At 41.2% G+C, this 22533-nt stretch overlaps 1 protein-coding gene across 1 annotated transcript; it reads left to right on the forward strand.

Moving 5' to 3' along the window:
• The first annotated feature begins 5187 nt into the window (after window positions 1-5187).
• On the forward strand, window positions 5188-22234 carry API5 (apoptosis inhibitor 5). The gene is made up of 14 exons (XM_068945550.1): window positions 5188-5413; window positions 9062-9223; window positions 10188-10281; window positions 11261-11326; window positions 11691-11842; window positions 13174-13380; window positions 13921-14025; window positions 14711-14800; window positions 15406-15587; window positions 15795-15888; window positions 17351-17407; window positions 17921-17997; window positions 18348-18484; window positions 20099-22234. The coding sequence occupies exons 1-14, from the start codon at window positions 5345-5347 to the stop codon at window positions 20176-20178; spliced, it is 1572 nt and encodes a 523-aa protein (XP_068801651.1). The 5' UTR covers window positions 5188-5344; the 3' UTR covers window positions 20179-22234.
• The last annotated feature ends 299 nt before the right edge of the window (window positions 22235-22533 follow it).

Consider the following 22533-nt stretch of genomic DNA (forward strand, 5'->3'; position numbering starts at 1 on the left):
TACTCAGAGGCAGCATTCAAACGACACACGTTGACACCTGCCGCGAATGAGCCCAGGGGAATGAAGGGCACATGTTTAAATGCACCAGACAGGCCCAGCAGGCAGAAAGGCACACGATATGGCAAGCGGATAACTACCACGCTAACAGAGAGGAACAGTGCATACGAACAGACTTTAGCCTACAGAAAATTAACATACGAGTAATTTTGTACCCTTTCACAAGGAGGATGGAGGACTCATTATCTGGCCCATTAATTTGCCCTATAATGTGCAAATATACAGTACACAGTGCTGTATACATCTGGATCTTTTCAACAAAGGCAAAACCAACAGTGTAAATCATCTGCCTCCCTTCCATAGATACCCTTTCAGTTGAACAATTTATGGATGCTACCTCCGTTCTTAAATCTTCTTGCCAAATAATGTATTTCACAGTCACATTTTTCTACTCTTTGAGATGTTTCCTCTCTCTTATTGCTGTGTGAATGTTCCACACAAGCAGGAGAATCTCATTGACTCTGGCAAGGGTTGAGTTTTCAATCTTTACACAACCTTGTCTGTATGGGAAGGCACACAACATTATGGGCTCCAAATAACAGTGCCAATTAACTACAGTTAACATGCAAGGCACAGATGCTTTGTCAGGGCTCTGGTAGCTTCTGAAACACAAAACCAGTAAGGATTACTAACAGGCTCACAAGCCATTTAAAAGGACACTCCGCAATTCCCACACACCACTGCAGGCTAAACAGTCAGACTGATAAAATCAGACTGCTATTATACGTACAAAGGCAGCAACCTGAGAAAACAGCAATAAAGATTTTCTTTCTCTAATCTCTTTAACTGCTGAATTTGGAGATGCCACTTGAAACAGCCTAGGTGTAACGTTTTTTCGGACAGAAATGATTCTCCATACTGCAGAGAAATCATTTAATAAAGACATAGTGTTGTTTTATTTATGAAAGCACATATAACTTGATTAAATAACTTCTCTCCTTTCCAGACTGGAATGCTGAGTTTCTGTAAGCGATTTATTCCCGGCAGGACGAGAGGAGCCGGCCTCAACTCTAAGGGTGGTTTCAGAGTGCCACCTGCCGGATTGGAAAGCTGCGGTTAATGGACTGCAATGCACTTGCACGCACCAAATAGCGACCTACGCGAGAGGCTGTCAGGCATCTAGAAAGAGAAAAGAACTGGGCATCCTTGTCAGGGAGGAATTCTGCTCCTCATGAAAGACAAATGAGGTTATACTGGAAGGAATCTGGGAAAAGTGAACAGAGGATTAAAGTGCCTTTATGTTGCAGCTTCATCCTGAATAACGCATGCACTGTGGGCCACATTATATTGAGAAAGACAATATAAATAATACAGAAGCAGATAAGGGCTTTGTGGATGGCAGAAGACAGCAGTTCAAGGTAACAGATGTCTATAATCACGCACGATACCTTTAACGTGTGTCAATAAAAGGCTTACCTCTCTGAACATTTTTGCGCATTCCCTATTTGCCCTGATAGTTGGGGACCTTTTTCCAAGAAGCCTAGACATTTTTAAAAGACCGATTGGGGATTATTGCTATAGCCCTTTGTTTGTTAAATGAAGCTCTCTTAGTGACCTGAGCCCAATTCTGTAGAGTGAGGAGGGAACAGAAAATTTAAAAAATTCAGGACCAGTTGCTCCTCTGACGCAAGCTGAAAAATGGACTCGATTTTAGCTACTTTATATCAGCTGGGGATCTGGCCTCCAGAGACCTCCGGGACTGTGTCCAAACTGACGGACTCAGGAGAATTGCGAACCTTTCAGAGATGGGCACATTCATTGCACCATCTGCGTGCCAGCCTCCTAATGCAGGGACACCTGCACACACACAAGTGCCATTTCCTGAGCCTCACACAGGCAAGGCAAGGCAAGGTTGCTAGCAAGGAGCTAAGATGCACTCTCAGGTCCTTGATGGCAAAGACTAGGGAATTGGAAACTGCGAGTGAGATGTATTATGCACCTATATTGCAGTCTAGTCACAGCCTAAAATGATGGAAAACCGCTTTTCCATATGAATGTCAAGTTTCGGGTTTGATACCTCAGGACCCCTACGATCTAGCCACTATTCCCATGTGACATTTTAGTTAGGCTGTCTTCTTTTCCTCTACCCACATGGTAATAGTGTAAGAGTCTAACTGGCACTGTGAACAGCTTTGTCTGAAGTTTGTCCTCTACCAATGACCAGGGTAACTGTGAGATAAGAATACTAGTTTCTTCCTCTGCAGCAAAAGCAAAATTCAGTGTTTTCACAAGTTAATTATTTTTCCTTTGAAGAATCCATACTAATGCTAAAGACTAGTGGGGATTAATTTTAAATATTGTTTCATTTTAAAAAATATTTTGAATGTGAGCGAGGTGAAAACGGGAGACTGGAAAATGGAAGTTGTTGTAAAGCACGACAAACAGAAGAAGAGAAGAATGATGTAAAGCAACAGGAAAGTAGTTTGGGAAGAAAAAAAAAAAGCAGCATTGAGGACAGAAAGGACAAAGGACAGAAATAGTACGAGCCCCAGAGAAAACATTTTCTTAATGTTTTGCTACAGCATGTCACTCTTTCCCGGAACGCACACAACAGCTTTCACATCCACTCTCATTTATGCCAACTTGTTCTCCTTTTTCTCCATTTTTGTCTTCACAGTTCTCATGGAATAATGTGTAAATGCTACATATGGATCTGATTATCAATATGTTTGCTACAGAATATAATCATAGTTTATTAGCATGCTGTTGAGGAAACGAACAAGAGGAGGAGATAATGGCTTCAAATAAGGCACCTCCATCTAGGTAAACATTTCGGAGGGTTAAGAAGCAATCAGATGAGAGGTTTCTCTTTCCTCCTTTCCAGCCAAGCCATAAAGCTTGCTATGGCAATGCTGATAAAGATGACTGTAAAGAGTTTAAGAATCTACATTCAGAGGATATGCTGTCTGGAAGACGTTTGAGAGCAAGAGATTGACATCTCTTAATATCCGCCAGGCTGCCTGAGGAAGCTGCCCCTTCTCAGAAAATGAAAGGCTCGGGTAAGCTAGTCATGCGTGTAGCTCTTTTGATGTTTTAAAAATATTATTCTCCTGTGTTCCATTTTGTTCCCACTGCTAAGAGTAACATATTCTTTTAAAATACATTCTTTTAAGAAGGCTACTTTGGGTAAATAGGATGGTCACAAACACACCTAGGGTCGCACCCCAGCTGGTGCACTCCTGGACCTGACAGCACCCAAAAGGATCTGCCCCTCAGAGGCCATCAGAGCACGGAAGAACCACATGACTCCATCTGAGGAAACGTAAAGGCACCAGTCCTCAGTGCAAAGAGAACTGGGAAAGGGAAAACCTAGAGAAAGGTAAGTGAGGTGGTCATTACTGCTACTCACTGAAATACTGCAGGAGCACATGAGCAACAAAATGAAGTTAAACGATTCATGCTGTTGCACATTCCTGCCATGTGTGTTCTACCTCCATAAGCTCTGGAAAGACACCAGCACTTCAAACTCCTCAGAAAGCAGGCTTCATCCGACTGGCAGGGTAGGAAAGAAATGCTATGCCCAGCTCAGCCTCGGGCTGACACTGTGAGGGGAATCCTCTTTCATTTTAAGTACCTGGGAAATCACCAGGATGCCAAAGCATCCTGAGATCAGGGGAAGTTGCTGCTACAGCCTTTCACCTTCTACTACAATTTATAGGGCATTTGAGCCTACTGTGTGCATGCTCCTTCCACTGCCTACATCGACATCAGTTGCAGCTACTGGTGTTTCTGTGCTGGAAAATTATGAGGCAGCTTTTCTCTGAAGTAAAAGATGCAACTTACTAAATCACGGGAAATCAGTCTCCCTCTTGCACCAGTAACTCAGTGTAAAATATAGACACTTGCCAAAAGTCCCTCATGGTATTCAATATATGAGAGCTCAGAGAGAGAAAAGGGGATGCAGAAACAAGAGTTGGTGAGAAGGAGCAACTGAAGGAAGAGAGAAATCAGGAAAACAAGGAGAAGCGAGAAGAAAACAGGCATAGTACAGAAAAAAGGAAGGCATCAAAAGGTAAACGGCATTACATATTCCTGAGCAAACACACACATCCCCTATCGCTCCCACGAACAGGGAAAAGCAACCAAGTTCTGCGGCTGTAGATGGGGACCAGGGACAGGCAGATAAATACCACCTAATTTTGCAATATTTTAGTGCTCCACAGTTCAGAGGGTGAGTTATGTTTTGTGCTCTGATTCAGAGAAACTGCAAAAGAAATGGAGTACAAAGGAAAGAAAGGAATAAGAAAATAAAGAGGATAAATATGGAGAGCAAAGAGCAAGGTGGAACGTAAAGAAAATAATGAATAGCAGCAGCATAAAACTGGAGCTCAGGGAGCACGAAAGGCATTCTCGTGAAAATCAAGAAACGAGATACCATGCACAAGCCAGGCCGTTTCGGCTTAAATTGAATTGCCATTTAATATCACCTCAGTTCCAGCGAAGCCGGTTTTATTTTTAAAACGATTTACGCAGGCGAACGACTTTCACCAGGCCGAATCGTTCCATCACGGCGTCAATCCCACGCCAGCCCGTTGGCGCCGGTCCTCGGCCGGGCGGCGGGAGAGGGTGAAAAGCCTCCTGCTCCAGCCGGCCGCCGCGCTCGCTGCCCGAGGCCGGGCAGGCCGGGAGGGCGGCCGCGTGCCCCGGGGCAGTGACGGCACCGCGCCACCTCGCCACCTCGCCGAGGCGGCGGACAGGCGGCAGCCCCGGACGCCACGGCTGCGCCGCGCCGTCCGGGGCTGCTGAACCACGGGCTTTGTGTTTGCATTTTTGTGTTGTTTTCGTGTGCAACGTGCTTTCCCCGTTAGAAAGGCCGGTTTGAAAAGCAGGGTGTAAGGGAGAAAAAGGGGGGACAGAGGAGAGGAGGAAGGCCAGCCGCTGCAAAACGCTGACGAAGATGGATGCGCTTCGCCCATCTCCGAGGCTCGCCCGCGCCCCGAGCCCGGGGGCAGCCGCCACGGCCCGGCCCTCGGCGCCGGCGGCCCAAGGAGGGCGCAGCACCTCCCCCCATCCCGCCCGCTCCGCCGCGGGGTTCCCCGCCCCCGGGGGCAGGGGCGCAGCCAGCCCCGCCCCGCCCCGCCCCGCCGCCGCCTCTGCCGGCAGCCCGCCCGCCCGCGTGGGGGCGCTGCGCCCAGCCGGCAGCGCCGGCCTGCGGCCGCTCTGGGGCTGCCGTCTCGCTGGTGCTGACGGCAGCGGCGGCCCGGGCGGCGGCGGCGGCGGCCCGAGGACGGCAGCGTCGGCCCCGGTTACAGCGGTGGCGGCTCCGCGCCCCGGCCCGCGCCGCACCATGCCCACCGTAGAGGAGCTCTACCGCAACTACGGCATCCTGGCGGACGCCACCGAGACGGCGGGCCAGGTGCGGCGTGGCTGCGGCCTGCGAGGCCTCGCTAGGCCTCGGGCTCGAGTAGCGCGGCGGCGGCGCGGGCCGGGCCGGACCAGGCCGAGTTGGGCCCCCGCGGGGCGCGGGGGAGCCGGTGGCGCCTCCTCGCCGCCGGCCGGGCCGGCTGCGCTGCGGTGTCCCGTCCCGTCGCGTCGCGGCGTGCGGGGCCCGGGGCGGGCTGCAGGGCGAGCGCCGCGCCCGCGGGACGGCGGCAGCTCTCGCGGCCTTGGCGGCCTGCCCCTCCTGCCGTGCGGGCTGCAGCTCTCCTTAGCGACCGGGCGTCGCGGCTCTTAACCAGAAGTTACTCACTGGGGACGGCGTGGTGCCTGCAGGGGCAGGGAGGAAGTTCGGCCTGGCGGCTTCGGGCCTTACGGGAGGCCTCGGTAGGCGCCCCGGTCTGCTGCGGCGCGCTTGCGTGGCCGAAGAGCTTTTGGCAAGATCCCTTTCTAGGGGCTCTGAAAGAAACAAAAATGTTGCGGATGTAAACCTTGTGACTTGATAACTGGTTAAAGGCTTTTTTTAAAGATACGAATGAAAGCTCGATTTTCACAACAAAAAGAGTTTTTGCCAGTAAAATCCTGGCAAGGTCGGCATTTTTTGTACCATTAATTACTGAAAGAAGAAAAGGACTTAGTATATAACTAATACAAAATATCGTGCTTAATTAAAGCTAAAGTTTTAGGAATCCATTAGGATCTCATATTTGCATAGCCCTCTGAAAAAATGGCACAAATATTCTATGTGTGTGTCATAATGTACATAAGTAAGAAAATAGCTTTACACCTACCTACCTAGCAATGATTTTTCAATCAATAGATACCTCTGTGCAAGGTTATTTGGGTAGTTCTTTAAGACACCAGATAATAATTTTAAAAAAAGTGGAGATTATTTCACATCTTCTCACGGTGCTTGTGTAAGTATGTTTTCATGAAAAAAAAAAAAAGCACTGTTGCAGATACTCCAATGAAAACATCAGCTCACTGGGAACCAAAAATGGCAACTGAAATTTTAGGAACTTTTGGTAGAGATGTAGAATAAAACAGATGGTGTCAGTGTGTCGTTATACAAACATGGAGTCTGTCATCATTTTGACAATTGTGGGTAGCTCCAAAATACAGGAATGGCTATGTTAGTTAGAAAAATACCCATGTAGTTGGGCATGCTGCCTGTGACGGTGATCAATAACAGATACCTGGGAAAAAGCATGTGAACGGAGCAAGGACAAAATGATGGTTCCAGGTGCACTCTCCCACCTTTGCCTCTGTATAGCTTAGATGCTTTCTGAGGCAGAGATAGTGTCCTTGGGATTAGTATATCTTGCTGGATTGTTCTTCAGTGAACTTCTGTGGTGCTTTTTTGAACTGATTATATTTCTGCCTTCCGAATGTTCTGTGACAAAATGTCCTATAACTTCGTTAACCTTTGTGAAGAAGCATCTCCTTTGAACTTGCTACTTTATAATCTTATTTGATTTCCCTAATTTTTGCATTCTGAGAAACCTTGAGTAATTGTTCCTTATTTGTCATTTTTTTGCCATTTGCAATTTTATTATCTCTATAATATCCTTACAAACGTGATCTCTGACTACAAAAAATTATAGTCGCCCCATCTCAGAAGGTAAACTTTGAACATGAGAGGAAAAGCAATGGGGATAACCAAAAGTATGACGCTAAGAGGAATAATTAAAAACACCAGAGGTATTCAGCTCACAGAAAAGAGCGTGTCAGTTGCAGTAAGGTATGATAAGTCTACCTCATGGGTGGAAGGCAGGTGAGAGCTTAATGAAATTAGCAGGAAGCAGGTTTAAAATAAAGAGGAGGAAGGACTTTTCTCCATAACACATTGTGAAACTCGTCACAGGATGTTATAGCTTATCAATCAGTTTAGGAAGTGATTTAGACAAATTAATGGATGATTAGTCAATTGATAGTTATTAAAAATGGTCATCAGGACACTGTCTCTGGCTTAGAGCATTCCTGTGTTACAGATTTTGAAGAGACATGCGAAAAGACAGGATTGTTCTTTATATACAGTTTTCTGCTTTTTTCTTTATCGTTTATTGCTGTCAGATACAGGCTAAACAAAGTTCTGACTGAAGTGCATCAGACTGTTCTAGCTTAAAAGATTATGGGTAGTTAGCGTGCAGTAACGTGTGACTGCATGGAACACAAGTTACTCTATTTCAGTTTTTGTATAAACACTTTTAAAATATATATTAGGTTGAAATAGTTTGTTCCACAAAAAGTCGTTCCTAATGTGCAGTCTGAAAATCAAAACTATAATAATATATATATTTCTGTGTTATTTCTGTGTTTGTGCTGGCTCATTCCTGCCTGTGCTGTTGAGTGCGCTGTGTTGATGCAGCTGCAAAACAAACGGGATGGGGGTGTTGATCAGCTGGAAGGCCATTATTTCGCCTTCCTGAGTTATTTTTCTTCCAGATCAGTTTCCGAATCCAGTTCAGATTCTGGCCACATAGACAGTTACCAACATGGTGTAAGGATTGTTTAAGCAACACTGGTACTGAATTTTTAAACACAGCTTATTTTAGAGGGCGCTAATACAGAATGCTGCTTTGTACATTCCTATCTCATCACTGTGGACATACTTTTTTGTGGAGTGGGGGTGATGATGGGTGGCTCTGGGAAATTTAGTGCAAGTTGTAAAGCAAAGTGTTCTGTGCTGTTGATGTTACTGTCCAAAGTAGGATAGGTGAGGAAAATAAATGATGCAAGATTCTGATTTCTGCCAGCATCTTTAGAATGTTACCTTTTATTTCCCAAACAGATAGCTAACCTCAGCAAAGGCTTGTATTTATTCTAAAGTTTCAGTCCTGCACACACAAAATCAGAAATGCCTGTATGAGTCTAGCTTGAGCAGGTGGAAAAGTTTATACTCTATGCCTGAAGTGTTTGTTTCTATATTTCAACTGGAGATGAATTTCTTTTCATCCAGTCTGTTAACAAATCGCTTAAGAGCTCTCATTTACCTCAGTATGAAGTCGATTGCTTGAATAGCTGCCAAAGATGCTTTACAGCAATGCAGGTTAAAAAGCTCTCATGATCCATTGCAGTGCACAGTTGCTGGGATAGGTAACGCCTACTTGAGGGACAGCCAGAAGGCAGAAACCCCTTGAAAAAACTGCCTCAGTTCAGAGAAGGTGATCAGGTAGCTTTCCGAGTCTGTCTCTAAATCGAATTGGAAGGAGTACACAAGAGCTATTAGCCTTATGGCTGACTGTTTGAACTGTAAGCGCTTGAACAAATAGAGGAAACAAAATAACAGTACAAACAGTCAATAGAGGCAAATATTGCTAATTTAGCGAGGTTATATTGGCTTCGGAGAAAATGTTACTCCTTGGTATAAAGCTTATATAATATAGTTAGCTTAAATAGATGGTAATGCCATGCTTAAATAAGAGCAGTGTGTCATTTGTGAACTTTTCACCAAATGTAAAATCAGAGAATGGAGAGACTGCTCGCTGACTAAACCTCATGTATGAATATTTTTACAGGTATTTCATTCTGTTTGTAGCCAATAATGTATGAGAGACAGAAAATCTTTCTTTGTCTTGGGAATACCCAAGGATTTTTCTGTTTATGTTGTTTATCTTTCCTCTTTTAGCATAAGGATGCTTACCAGGCGATCTTGGATGGTGTGAAGGGAGGTACCAAGGAGAAGAGACTTGCAGCCCAGTTTATTCCTAAATTCTTCAAGCATTTTCCTGAGTTGGCTGACTCAGCTATCAATGCCCAGTTGGACCTCTGTGAGGATGAAGATGTTTCTGTAAGAATAAGGCTGGAACTTTGTAGTAGCAAGCTGATATGTTGATTTATGTATTTTTTTCCCCTTCTTGCAGGCTATATCTTTTGAGAGGGGAGAGAAAGGTTGTTTTTTGGAAGACTTAAAGACTAAGGAGTACATAATTGTATTCCTGCAGTAGAAAAATCTACTGTGAGATGGTATGGGAAGATAAATCAGTTTTCATTTGTCTTTTCACTCCCCTCATTGATCAAAGGAGTAGCTTTCTAGAAAGAATCTTAGATACAGTTTCTCTGAATATCTGTTACCTTTTTCCTTTCAAAGCACTTCATGGGAATTGATTCTAATAAATCCTGCTGGAAGGCAAGACAATTTCATTCACACTGGAGAACCATGAGGATTTGATTCTGAATGTATTGTTCCTGTAGAAGTCTTGAGATGGTTCGCCCTGCTTCTTTTGCTTTGCAAGAACCTGTACCCCTGGTGGTCAGATCTTAAATGATTTGCAGAGGTTATTCAAAGAGTTTTGGCAAGGCTGGGAAGAAAACCGAGAATTTATTTCTGCCATATGTAGTCCTGTAAAGTTATTCTTCCTGTTAGCAAATAAGACTCCGTATAACAAATTACAGCACTTTTTGTTTGTTATTTGGAATGTTGATCAAGTGAATGATTTTGTGATTGGAGATGCTGTTTGAATTGGCCTTTCTCCAACGCTGCTTAGATCTAAGACAAAAATACTTTTTCTATGTGAATACGTCATAGTAGTCCCACAGCAAATATAATGTTTGAGCTGCCATTAATGTCTAACAGTTGAATATAGCTTTCCAAGTATGATACTCATGCTAAAAAAAGATACACTCATTTTTTTTCCTCCAATTTGGGTAGTTTTTCTGCCAAACTTTGTCTAGTAGCTGAACTGCCCGAGCTTTTTATAATTTTGTTTTAGTTTTTAAAAGTTTTCTTCTCACAGTAATGACAATTTTGACAGATCCGACGCCAAGCAATCAAGGAATTGCCTCAGTTTGCCACTGGAGATAATCTTCCCCGGGTAGCAGACATACTGACCCAGCTTCTACAGTCAGGTAGGAGGTGTTAGTAGTTTCTTTGCTGATCTCCTTGTGGCACATGGCACACCTGAAAATGTATGTGGTGGCAGGTCTATTAGATGAGAGAGATTGTTCTGTAAAATGTTTTCATTGGTTTGTTACAGAGCGCTCTATCCCAGCGTCATTCATGTCCTGCTTTTGCTCTTCTTTTTCCCCTTTCGTATTTGCTGTACAGGTATGCCGCTACTTGTCTTGGATGGTTGCTAATTATCCTATTCTAAACCAAAAATCTTCTGTTTACGTATCACAGAATTTTTCATTTCAACCTCTCTGAAAGCATCTATAGAGGGAAAAAAAAAAAAAATTCTCCAGTCACAGCCTGCAGCCAGTTGCCTTCTGAACAAGATTTATAAGCTAGGTGCTCTGGAACTTTAAAAAACATCTGAAAGCATTTTCTTTGATACAGTGTACTTTTTGTTCAAAATATTTAATATAATTCAGAATTTAATATACAATATATATTATTTTAAAAAATCACAAGGTTTATAGAGTGATAATATCAGATGTTCAAAGTTGTCTTATAAATGCATGGTTGAGTCTCACCAGACTTGCTTCGCATAAGAGACATAAAATTTTCAGGGACCTACATATTTCTCCATTTTATTCAAGAGGAAATTAATTTGTTTCCCCCATCTAGAAATACTATAGATCACTTTACAAATTTTAAAAGAAATTAACTATTTATTTTACCTTCACTTAGTAAAGGTCAGCTTTTTTATTCAACTGCACCTTAAAATGACTCAACTGTTGAGTTACAACTTTCCTTGTATCAAGTTTGTGTTGTTAAAGCTTTTATTGGGGGGGGGGGGAAGGGGAGGGAAGGGTCATGATAGCTTTGTTTTGTACCTCCAGCTATCATAATCGTGACTTTCTACTTCCTTGGCCTAAAAGTCATTTTTTTGCACTTATGCTTGCATTTCAAGGATATGCATGGGAGTTTTCTTTCTCTCCACAGATGATTCTGCAGAATTCAATTTGGTGAACAACGCTTTACTGAGTATATTTAAGATGGATGCTAAAGGTAAAGGGCACATTTTTCTAGAAATATATTTATTAATATTTTCTCTTCCCTAGTAGGATGAGAACAAGACATGAACTGATACCATGTTAGTACAGTGCAGTAGTTGGAGATTCTGACTGTTTTGTGCTGCAAATGATACTGAGCTGTTCAATAACTGTGGATCTGAATTTATACAAACTAATAAAAGAATGCTGTTTTGTACACCAAGCTATAGGAAAGTTATTTTCTTCTTAAACGGGTTAATATAGCAGTTGTTTTAAATATGTCATGGAGTCTTACAGTATGCAACTTCTCTCCTTTACAAAGAAGGTTTAGTTCCTAAATTTTAGAATAATTTGTGTTACCTGATTTATTTTCCATTCAGGGACTTTGGGAGGCCTGTTCAGTCAAATTCTTCAAGGAGAGGATATTGTGAGAGAAAGAGCCATCAAGTTCCTCTCTACAAAACTTAAAACCCTGCCTGAGGAGGTGATGACAAAGGAGGTAGAAGAGTTCATATTAACTGAATCAAAGAAGGTGAGTGTAATATTTCACTCCAAACCTAAGTATTATTAAACCATCCTTTATTACAGGCATTGTTTTGGGGGGCTGTGTGCTCAAAACCTCATATAGAATTAAACATTGTACGAATTACCGTCTTCTAGTTACGCTACTCTACTAGAATCTAAAGTTTGCAGCATTGTTTGTGGGAATGTTGAAATAACACTAGGTTTTTCCCATTTGTAAAATAGATATAGATGCTTTCACTAGAATGATAGAATCATTCCATTTGGAAAGGGAATTTGGGAGATCACCTAGTCTATCTTCCTGCTCAATTGAATTCAGATCAGATTTCTAAGGTCTTTGTCCAACTGGGTTTGAAAACCTCTGAGGATGGAGATTTCCCAACTCTCTGGGCAACCTATTCCAATGTTTAGCTATCCTCAAAATGAAAATTTTCTTCTTTATCCAGTACGAATATCCTCATTTCAGTTTTGTACCATTGTCTGTCATTCTCACCCCATGCACCTCAGTAAAGAGCCCAGTTCCATATCCTTGGTGACCTGCTGTTAAGTATTGGAAGACTGTGGTTAGATTCCCCCTCCCCACTTAAGACTTTTCTCCTTTAGGCCAAAAAAGCTCAGTTCCCGTAGCCTCTCCTCATAGGTCATGTGCTCCATACCCTGGTCTTGGTGGCTGGACTCTCTGACTCTTACCAGCAACTTCCTCAAATGGGAGTGCCCAAAACTAGATATAACATGCCAGATGCGGGCTAGTGTGCGCCTAGCAAAGGGTAACTGTTACCTCCCTCAATCTACTGGCTGTGCGCCTGTTGACACAGCCCAGGATACTATTAGCCTCATCTCCAAAGGCACGCTGCTGACTCATGTTTAGCCTGCTGTCCCCCAGGACTCTCGGAGCCTTTTCAGCAAAGCAGCTCCTAGCCAGTCAGTCCCCAGCATGCGCTGATGCAGGAGGTGCAGGATATTGTATTTGTCCATGCTGAATTTCATGAGGTTCCTGTGCATCCTTCAAGCTGAGGCAGATAGAAAAAGTATAAAACAATCAATAAGAAATGGATACTCATTGAACATTTATTCTGCCTGAAACATACAATTTTGTTAGATAAAAAATTTGTTTTTAAGATTATTGTTCAAGAAAAATATTTCCTATGCTTAGCTTGAGGGCAGTTATTTTAATCAGGAAGTGCATAGAGCTGCACTGCTTTTTTTCATGTATACCTTTAAACTTGTGTTTTTAAATACTGGAAGCTAAATTTAAATCTTTAGATAGTTCAGCAGTTTATCTTTTCTTTGAAGATTTACAAATTACCACAATGGAAATATAATTTCTGGTGTTTTATTAAGGTCCTGGAAGATGTAACAGGGGAGGAATTTGTTCTTTTCATGAAAATACTATCTGGATTAAAAAGTTTACAGACAGTAAGTGGGAGGCAACAGCTAGTGGAACTGGTAGCTGAACAAGCTGACCTGGAGCAAACATTCAATCCATCTGATCCAGACTGTGTGGACAGGCTTCTGCAGTGTACTCGGCAGGCGGTGCCGCTCTTCTCGGTATGTATCTATTTGCTTTGTATGAGGAATATCACAGAAAGTTAATAGCTGCAGCATCTCCTCAGTGTTCTGAGCGATTGTGTTAGCATGACTGCACCACAGTACTTCTCCGCCTTTAGCTTTTGATGTATTAGAACATTGGAGAACGTCCATGTAGCCTCTACCCAGAAAGAGCTTTTGTGTAGTCTCTGTTCTTCAACATTTTATTTCAGATGTAAATGTTACTGTGAGTAATGACAGGATTCTCAACTTAGGTTCATATGTGTATGTGATTTGATTAACTCAAGTCTCATGCCAGGCAATTGCAGCACTTAAAGACCTATTTTCAGCTTATAGGCAATCTTCTCAGCTTATGTTGCAGACTGCCTCTGAGTTTAAGCTACCTGGAAGGGTCTCTGCATTGTAGAAGTTAGAAGTTAAATGAAGCATTAAGGTATAGCTGTGTGATAGGCACTTGTAAGGGAGGCAGAGTGAGAGGAAAAAACATTTAATTCATTCAAAGTCAGAGTAGCCTGAATAACGTGTGTTGTTTTTTTGCAGAAAAACGTTCATTCCACGAAATTTGTTACTTACTTCTGTGAGCATGTGCTGCCGAACCTCAGTTCTTTGACTACGCCAGTGGAGGGTCTTGATATCCAGTTAGAGGTAAGCCAAAGCTGTAATGTCTTAAAAATCCTAAAAATATGCATCTCAGAGGGAGACAGCTATTTTAAAAAATTAATTCTCCTTCCTTCAGTAGTTTTTAGTTCTCGGATTGAAGGCAAACTAGCAACACCTAGAAAAAAAATATTTACTGCATTGAGAGATGACTGAATGTTACCTTTCAGAGCACTTGTCATATGTCCTGGGCTTTTGAGGCAAGGCTAGAATAACTAGCTCAGTGTAATCATTTGTATATTGCTGTTAATTTTTTAAGCACATAGCATTTACTGAAATGATTATTGCATGGCTTATGCTAATTTAGTCTCCTAAGGGAGTGGTTTGATGTCTGTGTAATTTTGCTCACATTAATCAGTGCTGCAGCTTCAGTTAGATCTTTGTGAATCTCACTTTGAAGATGAGCTGTACTGCAAGCATGGAACACAAGGTTTTTGTTTAGCTGTTGACTAATGATGCCTGCTGGGGCAGGCACAGAAATCCATGTTTCTGTTTGAGGACCTGAAGGACAGGCACGCTCCTTGCATTTCTTTCTGGTCTTCTGGGGTTTTTTCATTGCAACAGTTGACCTCTACTGAGCAAGTCCTGATGATCTGATAATCTCTCAGATTTGAAAGTTAAGACTTTGTACTTCTCAGTTAACATACAATAACCGAGCTATCCTTATGTGTAGGTTTTGAAGCTTCTTGCTGAAATGAGTTCATTTTGCGGTGATATGGAAAAGCTCGAATCGAACTTGAAGAAACTGTTTGATAAATTACTGGTAAGACTAATTCATTTTTTACTCACGTAAAACACTTTTTTTAAAAAGCCTTTCGTTAAAATAAATGATTTTTAGCCGTCAATCTACCTCTCCAGTGGAGTAGTAGCTTTTTCTAAAGCTAGTAGCTATTTCAGAAATAGCTCTGTCCTTGACATAAAGACATTTGTTATTTTGCAATTCAAAGCCTTTCTTGATGTAGCGCTATGTTAGTGGCACGTTGTTTTTAATCCCGTAAACTCAAGTGGCTTTGTTATTTTTACGTTTTATAGTCATTAGGTGACTCCTGTTGAATAGCATCTGAGGCTGTATCTGCGCTGATAACTTTAAACAAATTCAGCAGATTCAGCAGCACTAGTGCAGTGTGTTGTTGCTCTCTGTGGTAGTAGTGCTACCATACTATCTCCTCTGAGCCAAAGGTGTCAAGTAATGTAAGTGTAGGCAAACCACCTGTACCAGCATCTGCAGCAGCTTATCACCTTAAGGTAGGAATGGGGAATACTTTTTAAATCAGCAGCATAAGTAAAGCCTCCAATGCAAAGGCTGGAAGAGAACTGCCAGGCTATGTAAAGCGTCTCAAATATGTATTTTTGCTTTTTCTTCATTAGGAGTACATGCCACTTCCTCCAGAGGAAGCAGAGAATGGAGAAAATGCTGGTAATGAAGAGCCCAAGTTACAGTTCAGTTACGTGGAGTGTTTGTTGTATAGCTTCCATCAGCTGGGGCGTAAACTTCCAGACTTCCTCACAGCCAAGCTGAACGCCGAGAAATTGAAAGATTTTAAAATCAGGTAATCGTTTGGGTGCAGGTGTTGGAAAAGCAGTGTGCATGAATTACTCTCATTAGGATGGTGGAGAAGCGCAAGTCAGATTTGTGGAAGAATTATTTTCAGCATTTTTCTTGAAGGAAAAAAACAGGTTACAAATTCCTTTTGCTTACGCTTTTATTTTATAGAAATATGTAAAATGAATTGAGCACTTGCTTTTAAACTTTTTAGGCTGCAGTATTTTGCTCGAGGGTTGCAGGTGTACATTCGACAACTTCGTCTAGCGCTCCAAGGAAAAACTGGAGAAGCCTTGAAAACAGAGGAGGTAAGTATTTTTAAGAATTCTGATTTTTGTAATTGAGCCTACTGAAATAACCATCAAAACACATATTAATGGCCTGCCATCTGTTTTAAGAGCACAAATAGATTAAGGGAAAAGTAATGCTAGCAGCTGTTGCCATTGTCCTTTTAAACATGTTCAAGTTGTCTGTTTGTTTTAGATGATTGGCATGAACTCAGCTGACAGCTAGTACTTCAGGGGATAGAAAAGTTACTTTTAGGCATATGTGGAAAATGACAGTAGCGCTAGTTGGTATTTTATACTTGTGCGCCAGTCTTCGTAAAGACTTGGTTGTATTTCTCTGCAAATGGGTTTGTGGTTACATATTTGATTGTCGTTAGTACAAAACTACTAAACTTAGCGTTTCTGGGAGCTGTCAGATCTGAAATAAAAGATAACACTACAGGTTATTATTCAAAGAAGCTGGAAAAAGTTGGTGGGTGTGAGGGACTGTGATTAAAAAATTAGGACCTCATCAGTAGGCTTAGTGAGGGTACAGCAGATTGGCCAGGTTCAAGATCATCCAGAATGCTATAAATAGCATGGAAGCTCTATTAAAGCTGCGGTTGAGAAGCTGATTCAGTACCTGACTGGATTATTGCTTTTCGTCTGTGCTCAGTACGTTTCAGAGTGTTACTCCTGCGTGATTTAAAAAAAAATGCCTAAAGCGGTAAGTACAGTCTGACAACAGAAGAATGCACTTGTTATTCCTGATTTCATGACGGTCTTTCAGATCTCTAAGGAGGAAGGTTGCAGTATCAGCTGCAGATTTCTGAACCAATGTTGAACTGAAAGTAAAAGACTCAAAGCATTAGCCTGTACATCAAGATGCTGTAGTGTTGCCAGACTGTGCCTGTGTGTTCAAATTACAAAATAATAAATTCACCTACAGCAGATTTTCTTTGGGCTGCTAATATTGTATTTGTGCACACTGTACTCGATTGGTTGTCAGTTGTTTTACCGACTTGAGTGGGTGTCAAGCTGTGTATGCTGTGGACACATCACTAGTAATGTCATTCTCTATGTACCACTTCTGGAGGAGGGAATGGGGAAAAATTCTTAATGTGTAACTACATCATACCTGATGCTGGGTTTTGCAACTTAAGAGGGTCTTTTAGTTTCTGGTCATTTTGTTAAGCTGCTGTGTGTGTGCACATCTATTTGGCTTAACTGCGCTCTCTATTGTGTTACGAAGAAGAAACCTTACATATATTGGAAAAAATGAGGATGAAAAGTACAGGGGTCAGCTGATTGTTTCAGTATGTGTAAGACTGCTAAAAGCCTAAAAATTGTAATGACATCTCAGCAGTGCTGCACACCTTTCCCTTTTGCCACGCCACGTTACTAAGAACAGTCAGTTTATTATTGTGACTTCATCAAATGCAGTTGATGTAATTTTGGGGTACTGGAGTGGCTGGCATTCAGTGATGTTTCTTCTCTTTTACAGAACAAGATTAAAGTGGTTGCCTTGAAAATAACCAACAACATTAATGTTTTAATCAAGGTAAGTCTTAACATTATGAAAGAGTGTAAATCCATACAATAGAGTAATCTGTGGATTGCTCTGATTGCTTTTAACAACCTTTCTAAGATTCTGCTTACTTCCCTAGCTGGCCTCTCTTCCCTCCCTTCCCATCTCTGACCCTCAATCCACCACCATAAACTAAATTTTGACTACGCTATTGGGAAGTCCATCTTTTACCATTGTAGCAGCGATATCAAATCTACGCAAGAGCCACGGCAGTTCATTAAAAGATGTTCTGTGTGCATAAATGTGAGAAAAAGTGTATTATTTTAGCATAAGACACTGTTCTGTGAATATAAATTTCATTTTAATTTCCAAGTATCTGGGCTAAGTTATCTGCTGCCCTCTTTTTTCTCTGCTGTGGAGCTTAAAAAGTATGGGGTTAAAATTGTTGGAAGGTAACTGTTATTCTGGAGACTTGGTAGGTAGCTAAAATTTTTGAACTGATCTGGATTTAATTGTAGAATGAACTGTCCAATTTTGCGTTTGCAGGATCTCTTCCACATTCCTCCTTCCTATAAAAGTACAGTTACGCTGTCCTGGAAACCGGTACAGAAGGCAGATGCAGGGTAAGAGTTTTCCATGAAAAAAGAAAACTGTGTCTTTAAACATTTGCTCTTTACAAATTTAAGATCCCAAACTGCGTATATGTAATATACACAGCACATGAGTTTCAGAACCAAAGATGACTCCTATTCCGAAAGGAGTTAAGGCTGTGGAGAGATAATCTTAATCTTGCTTTGGGGATACAATGAATGGAATGAACTGGAGACTAGCTTACTTCCTCTTTTGAAGTATTGTTCAGGGCATCTTCCTTAGCTGCTGCTAGCTTGTAACTGTTAATCTTTGAGGCTGAACTGCTGTTCCTGTACTTGTCGCTGCAAGGATGAAACGATCTCTTTTTGTTCTCTTCTTTCAGTCAAAAAAGAACAAGTGAAGATACAACCTCAAGCTCACCCCCGAAGAAAGCTCCGGCAGGACCAAAAAGGGATGCCAGGCAAATATACAACCCTCCCAGTGGAAAATACAGTAGCAACCTGGGTAGCTTTTCATATGGTAAGCAAGGCTGCTTGGAAAAGTTTTGTCCAGTGACAAATAATCTTACCGTCAGATGATTCCCCGAAGATCAAACTATACTGTCAATTTTTTCATCTAATGGCCTCTTTATAGTTGCTGATCTATTACAGTGTTTGAGTATGCTTGCCAACCTACAAACCGTATGTGATTTGCAAGTTAGTTTTAGCAGCATCTTGGGAACACTATTGTTGCCAATACTATGTTTGAAAGAACCAACCCCTCAAATATCTCACTGCACAGACCAGTTTCTTCAAATGGCAGAGGTAGGGCACCTCCTGTCTTATGACTAGTGCTGTTACAGTTAGTGCTCACATGCAGAGCTATTCCACAACTTCTAGGAACTGCCAGATGAACTGTGAACGCACACGCATGTCCTTGTATGTTCCCAGTCAGAGTGATTCTGCCTCTCTCAGCAAGTCATATTTCTGGGCAAAATGTGAAAGCAGTTGCAGGCTAGATGAATAGGCCCAACAATGGCAGCAACCCATTCTTCTTGTCTTCCCTGTAGTTTCGTTAGTCCTCCCGCTGTGAACTAAGTGGCCTGCTGTGATAAATTATTGCCCATGCCCATAGGTAGAAAACCTCTGATATAAAGCATTTTCTTGTATATAAATAAAAGGATAAAATCTTCTGTGAATTTCTTACGGCAGACTTCAGATGATACAGCCGTGTTGTTTAAGATAAGCTTGTAGTTCTGTAATTCTAAAAATTAGAAAGTTTTCAACTAGGAAAGTCTTACTGCTTGCTGCTGTTCCTTGACAGTGAGGAGTCTTGTCCACTGACCAACTCTTGATTTCTGTACTTTTTAAAATATGCATAAGGCTTTTTTTGTAGATTAGTGTAACCTGTATTTTAAAAGTATATGTGAGGAGAAAGCATGGAAGAGGAATGAGGCAGTTTGATGTATTTTCAAACAAATCTAAAGAAACTTTTAACAAAATATTTCTCACTTCTTCCACTGTGATCAGATTTGTCCTTAATGGAAGGAAATGAAAAACTTTCTGCGGTATACAAATACTTCGTGTGGTATCCACCTATGTGTAGGATCCTTAATTTGCATACAGTAAAATACTAGTCTGGAAGAAAAACCTTAAGTGTGCTGAGGATAACGTAATGGTAAGGATAGTAAAGGGCAGACAGAGTGACAAAGTTGTGGTTTTCCATCCCTTTGAAATTCATTAGGAACATTTTAGACGAACATGTCAAGATTGAGGTAAATACAGTCTGTTGTGTTATCAGACAGAAGGATAAACTTGATAGCCTAGCAAAGTCCTTTCCAGCCCAATTTTCACTTCTGTCATAATGCAGTAGCCCAGATACGGTTTTAAAATAATGGGACTGTCACGTGTGACAGTATTAGTGCTCAGGAAGACTGAGTTCAGTTTAGAGACGGTAGCTTTCCTGACCTACAGTCAGTGGGGTCTATTATTCCTTAAAAGGTAAGTCTAAGTTAGAGATCTCTCAGGGTAAGTAAGCAGTATCAGCCTCAGAGACTTAAGTCAGCCTTCAGTACCTCCGGTTACCGTAGTTTAGTTTTAATCTGTATGCAACATAAAATCTGTATGAAATAAATGTTTTGGCTTTTATTTTCAGAGCAAAGAGGTGGTTTCCGAGGTGGACGAGGAAGAGGCTGGGGAGGACGTGGCAATCGTAGTAGAGGAAGAATCTACTGAATAGACCGTCACATCTTCCGTGGCCCTGATGGGCTAAAGTACTACTCAGCAAAAGATTGCCTGGAGTATTGTTCCCTTCAAGGACTGCCTTCCACTAAGACTGACTTAAATGTTCTTTATACCTTTGTATGTATGATCTACTTTTCTAACGGACTACAACTTGTCCATAGTGAAACTACAACTGTATTTTTGGATGCTTACAGGCAGCAGTTTTGGGTTCTTATTTTTGAAGTGTCTTCAGGATTTATTCAAAATTGGAAAACAGTGTAGATGTTTTATCAAAAGCTCCATCTTGACAGTTTGTATATTAACCTAAAAATCAGCTACTGCATAACTGAAACTATGTAATTGAGTTTATGTATTAAATAATGGACAGGAAAGGCATGATTACAGAGATACATGTCAGATAAGCTTAGCAGCTGAAGTATTCCTTTCCTCATCTGTAACCATATTTTGCAATATGTGGAGAAGAGTATCATTGTTAAATTAGCTTTTATTTACTTTTTACAATGGAATTGACAGAGACAAATGCTGGATTTCTGAAGTTTGCAACATGGGTGGAAATTTATTTTGCTTGCAGCATGAAGCAGTCCTTTTACTTAGAGATGTGGAGAATGTGGTGTTTTTTGTTTTGCACATCTTACTCTTCTCCCTGCATTGTAATGCAAAAGTGATGTTTTGCAAATGAATTTTTAATGTTTAATATGAATATGTGCATATACTTATGCCGTGAAATTTCAGTAAATGAACAGGAAAAACAAAACAATAAATGACTAGATTTATTCCAGGAATGGGACAAGACTGATGTAGTGATTAAGCTTCATAGGCCGGAGCTGGACCATAGCAGTACCTGGCTCTTTCCTGTGTGTTACAGATTTCTGGGTTAGCTGGCACTAGAGGCTCTTTTTTTTTTTTTTTTTTTTTTTAAACCAATACAATAGCATTTTAAAAATATATAAATAAAATTGTATTTTGGGTAACAGAAAAATTCCAGCTATGTAGTTTAATTCAGGTGAAAAATTAAAGAGTCCATGCTATTTTTTTTTTTTCATAGCAACTTGGGATTCTTATTTACTGGTGTGCACCCAGAAAATACAATGTAAAAGCACAATGCTTTGCCTTTTTTGTTGTTGTTGTTATTAATATGTAGTCTCACCACTTAAAATTTTTACTTCTCAGGTCATTGAACATTGTAAAGAGTTAGCTGATAGAAGAAGTGGGGGCAGAGGAACAGAATTTTAATAAGTGTTCCAGGGCGCATTGATGTAAAATAGCTTAGGCTTTAGAGGATTGAAGATTTGTCTCATCCTTTTTTTCTCTAGCCATTTGATATCCACACATAAACACAAATGCCTGAAAATGATGTTTCCCAACTAGTTTCGTTGTAGTTGTGAAGAACAGCTTGTGAATCTGACTCGGGTGTCTTCATTAACACTCTGATATCTACCCCCACCACCATCAGGACAGAACACCAAAACTATGTCAGAGGAGTTGTTGACTCTAATTTAGAACTCAGTTTTTGCTAAACTCTGGAGCAATAGGCAGCAAATTTTGGACATTCCAGGGCATTTGAGCTGACTTTGTATTTCTGATTACAGGCCAGCTGCTATACTGATTTGTCACTGAAACCAACAAACTTGAAAAAGCTTTCAAGTACAGATTGACGTGCTCAAAATGTCACTCTGAAAATAGGCACTAGATGGGTAATAAACTTCCATTGGAAAAACTGGCATTTTGCACTTGTGGCTATAATTTGTGTTTTGAGGGAGTTTTGAAATTTAATCTCAAAGCCCGAATGTAGCTGTGTTTAGACTAATAACTAGGTACTAGCAGCTTCCTTTCTCACTGAATCTTGAGTAAGTTTGCTTTGCAAGACTCCTGTTTTTCAGACGTGATGTGCAAAGTTCTTGTGGCCTCAGAAGTAGTTAGGTTTTTTCCCCCACTTCTTTCAACCTTAATTTCAATGCAGTGAGTTCTTGTGGAGACACCTGTTTACCATCCTGTTGAATTGTAAATGTTCCCTTACGCTTTTGGAATAAATTCATTTTGTAATTTTGTTTGGCTCATTGTTTCACAGTTACTCTACAACATTTTGTGATGTCAGTAAAAGGGTACTGTGTGGTACCTTTTGTTTTAGTGACTTACTCCTTAGATTGCTTTAGATGTATTATGAGTTGTTATCAAGACTGGGTTAGCTGTTTCAACTCTTAGATAATTCAACTTTTAAATACAAAATGTGGGGTAGAAATGTAAATATCCATCAGAAAATGTGTATGAAATAGATCCATTATATTTTAATTGGGAACATATCACATGAGGAGGAGTTGTTTACCATCTTACTCAACCTCCTAGGTG

This window comes from Struthio camelus, chromosome 5 (genome assembly GCF_040807025.1).
Source record: "Struthio camelus isolate bStrCam1 chromosome 5, bStrCam1.hap1, whole genome shotgun sequence".
Taxonomy (NCBI): Eukaryota; Metazoa; Chordata; class Aves; order Struthioniformes; family Struthionidae; genus Struthio; species Struthio camelus.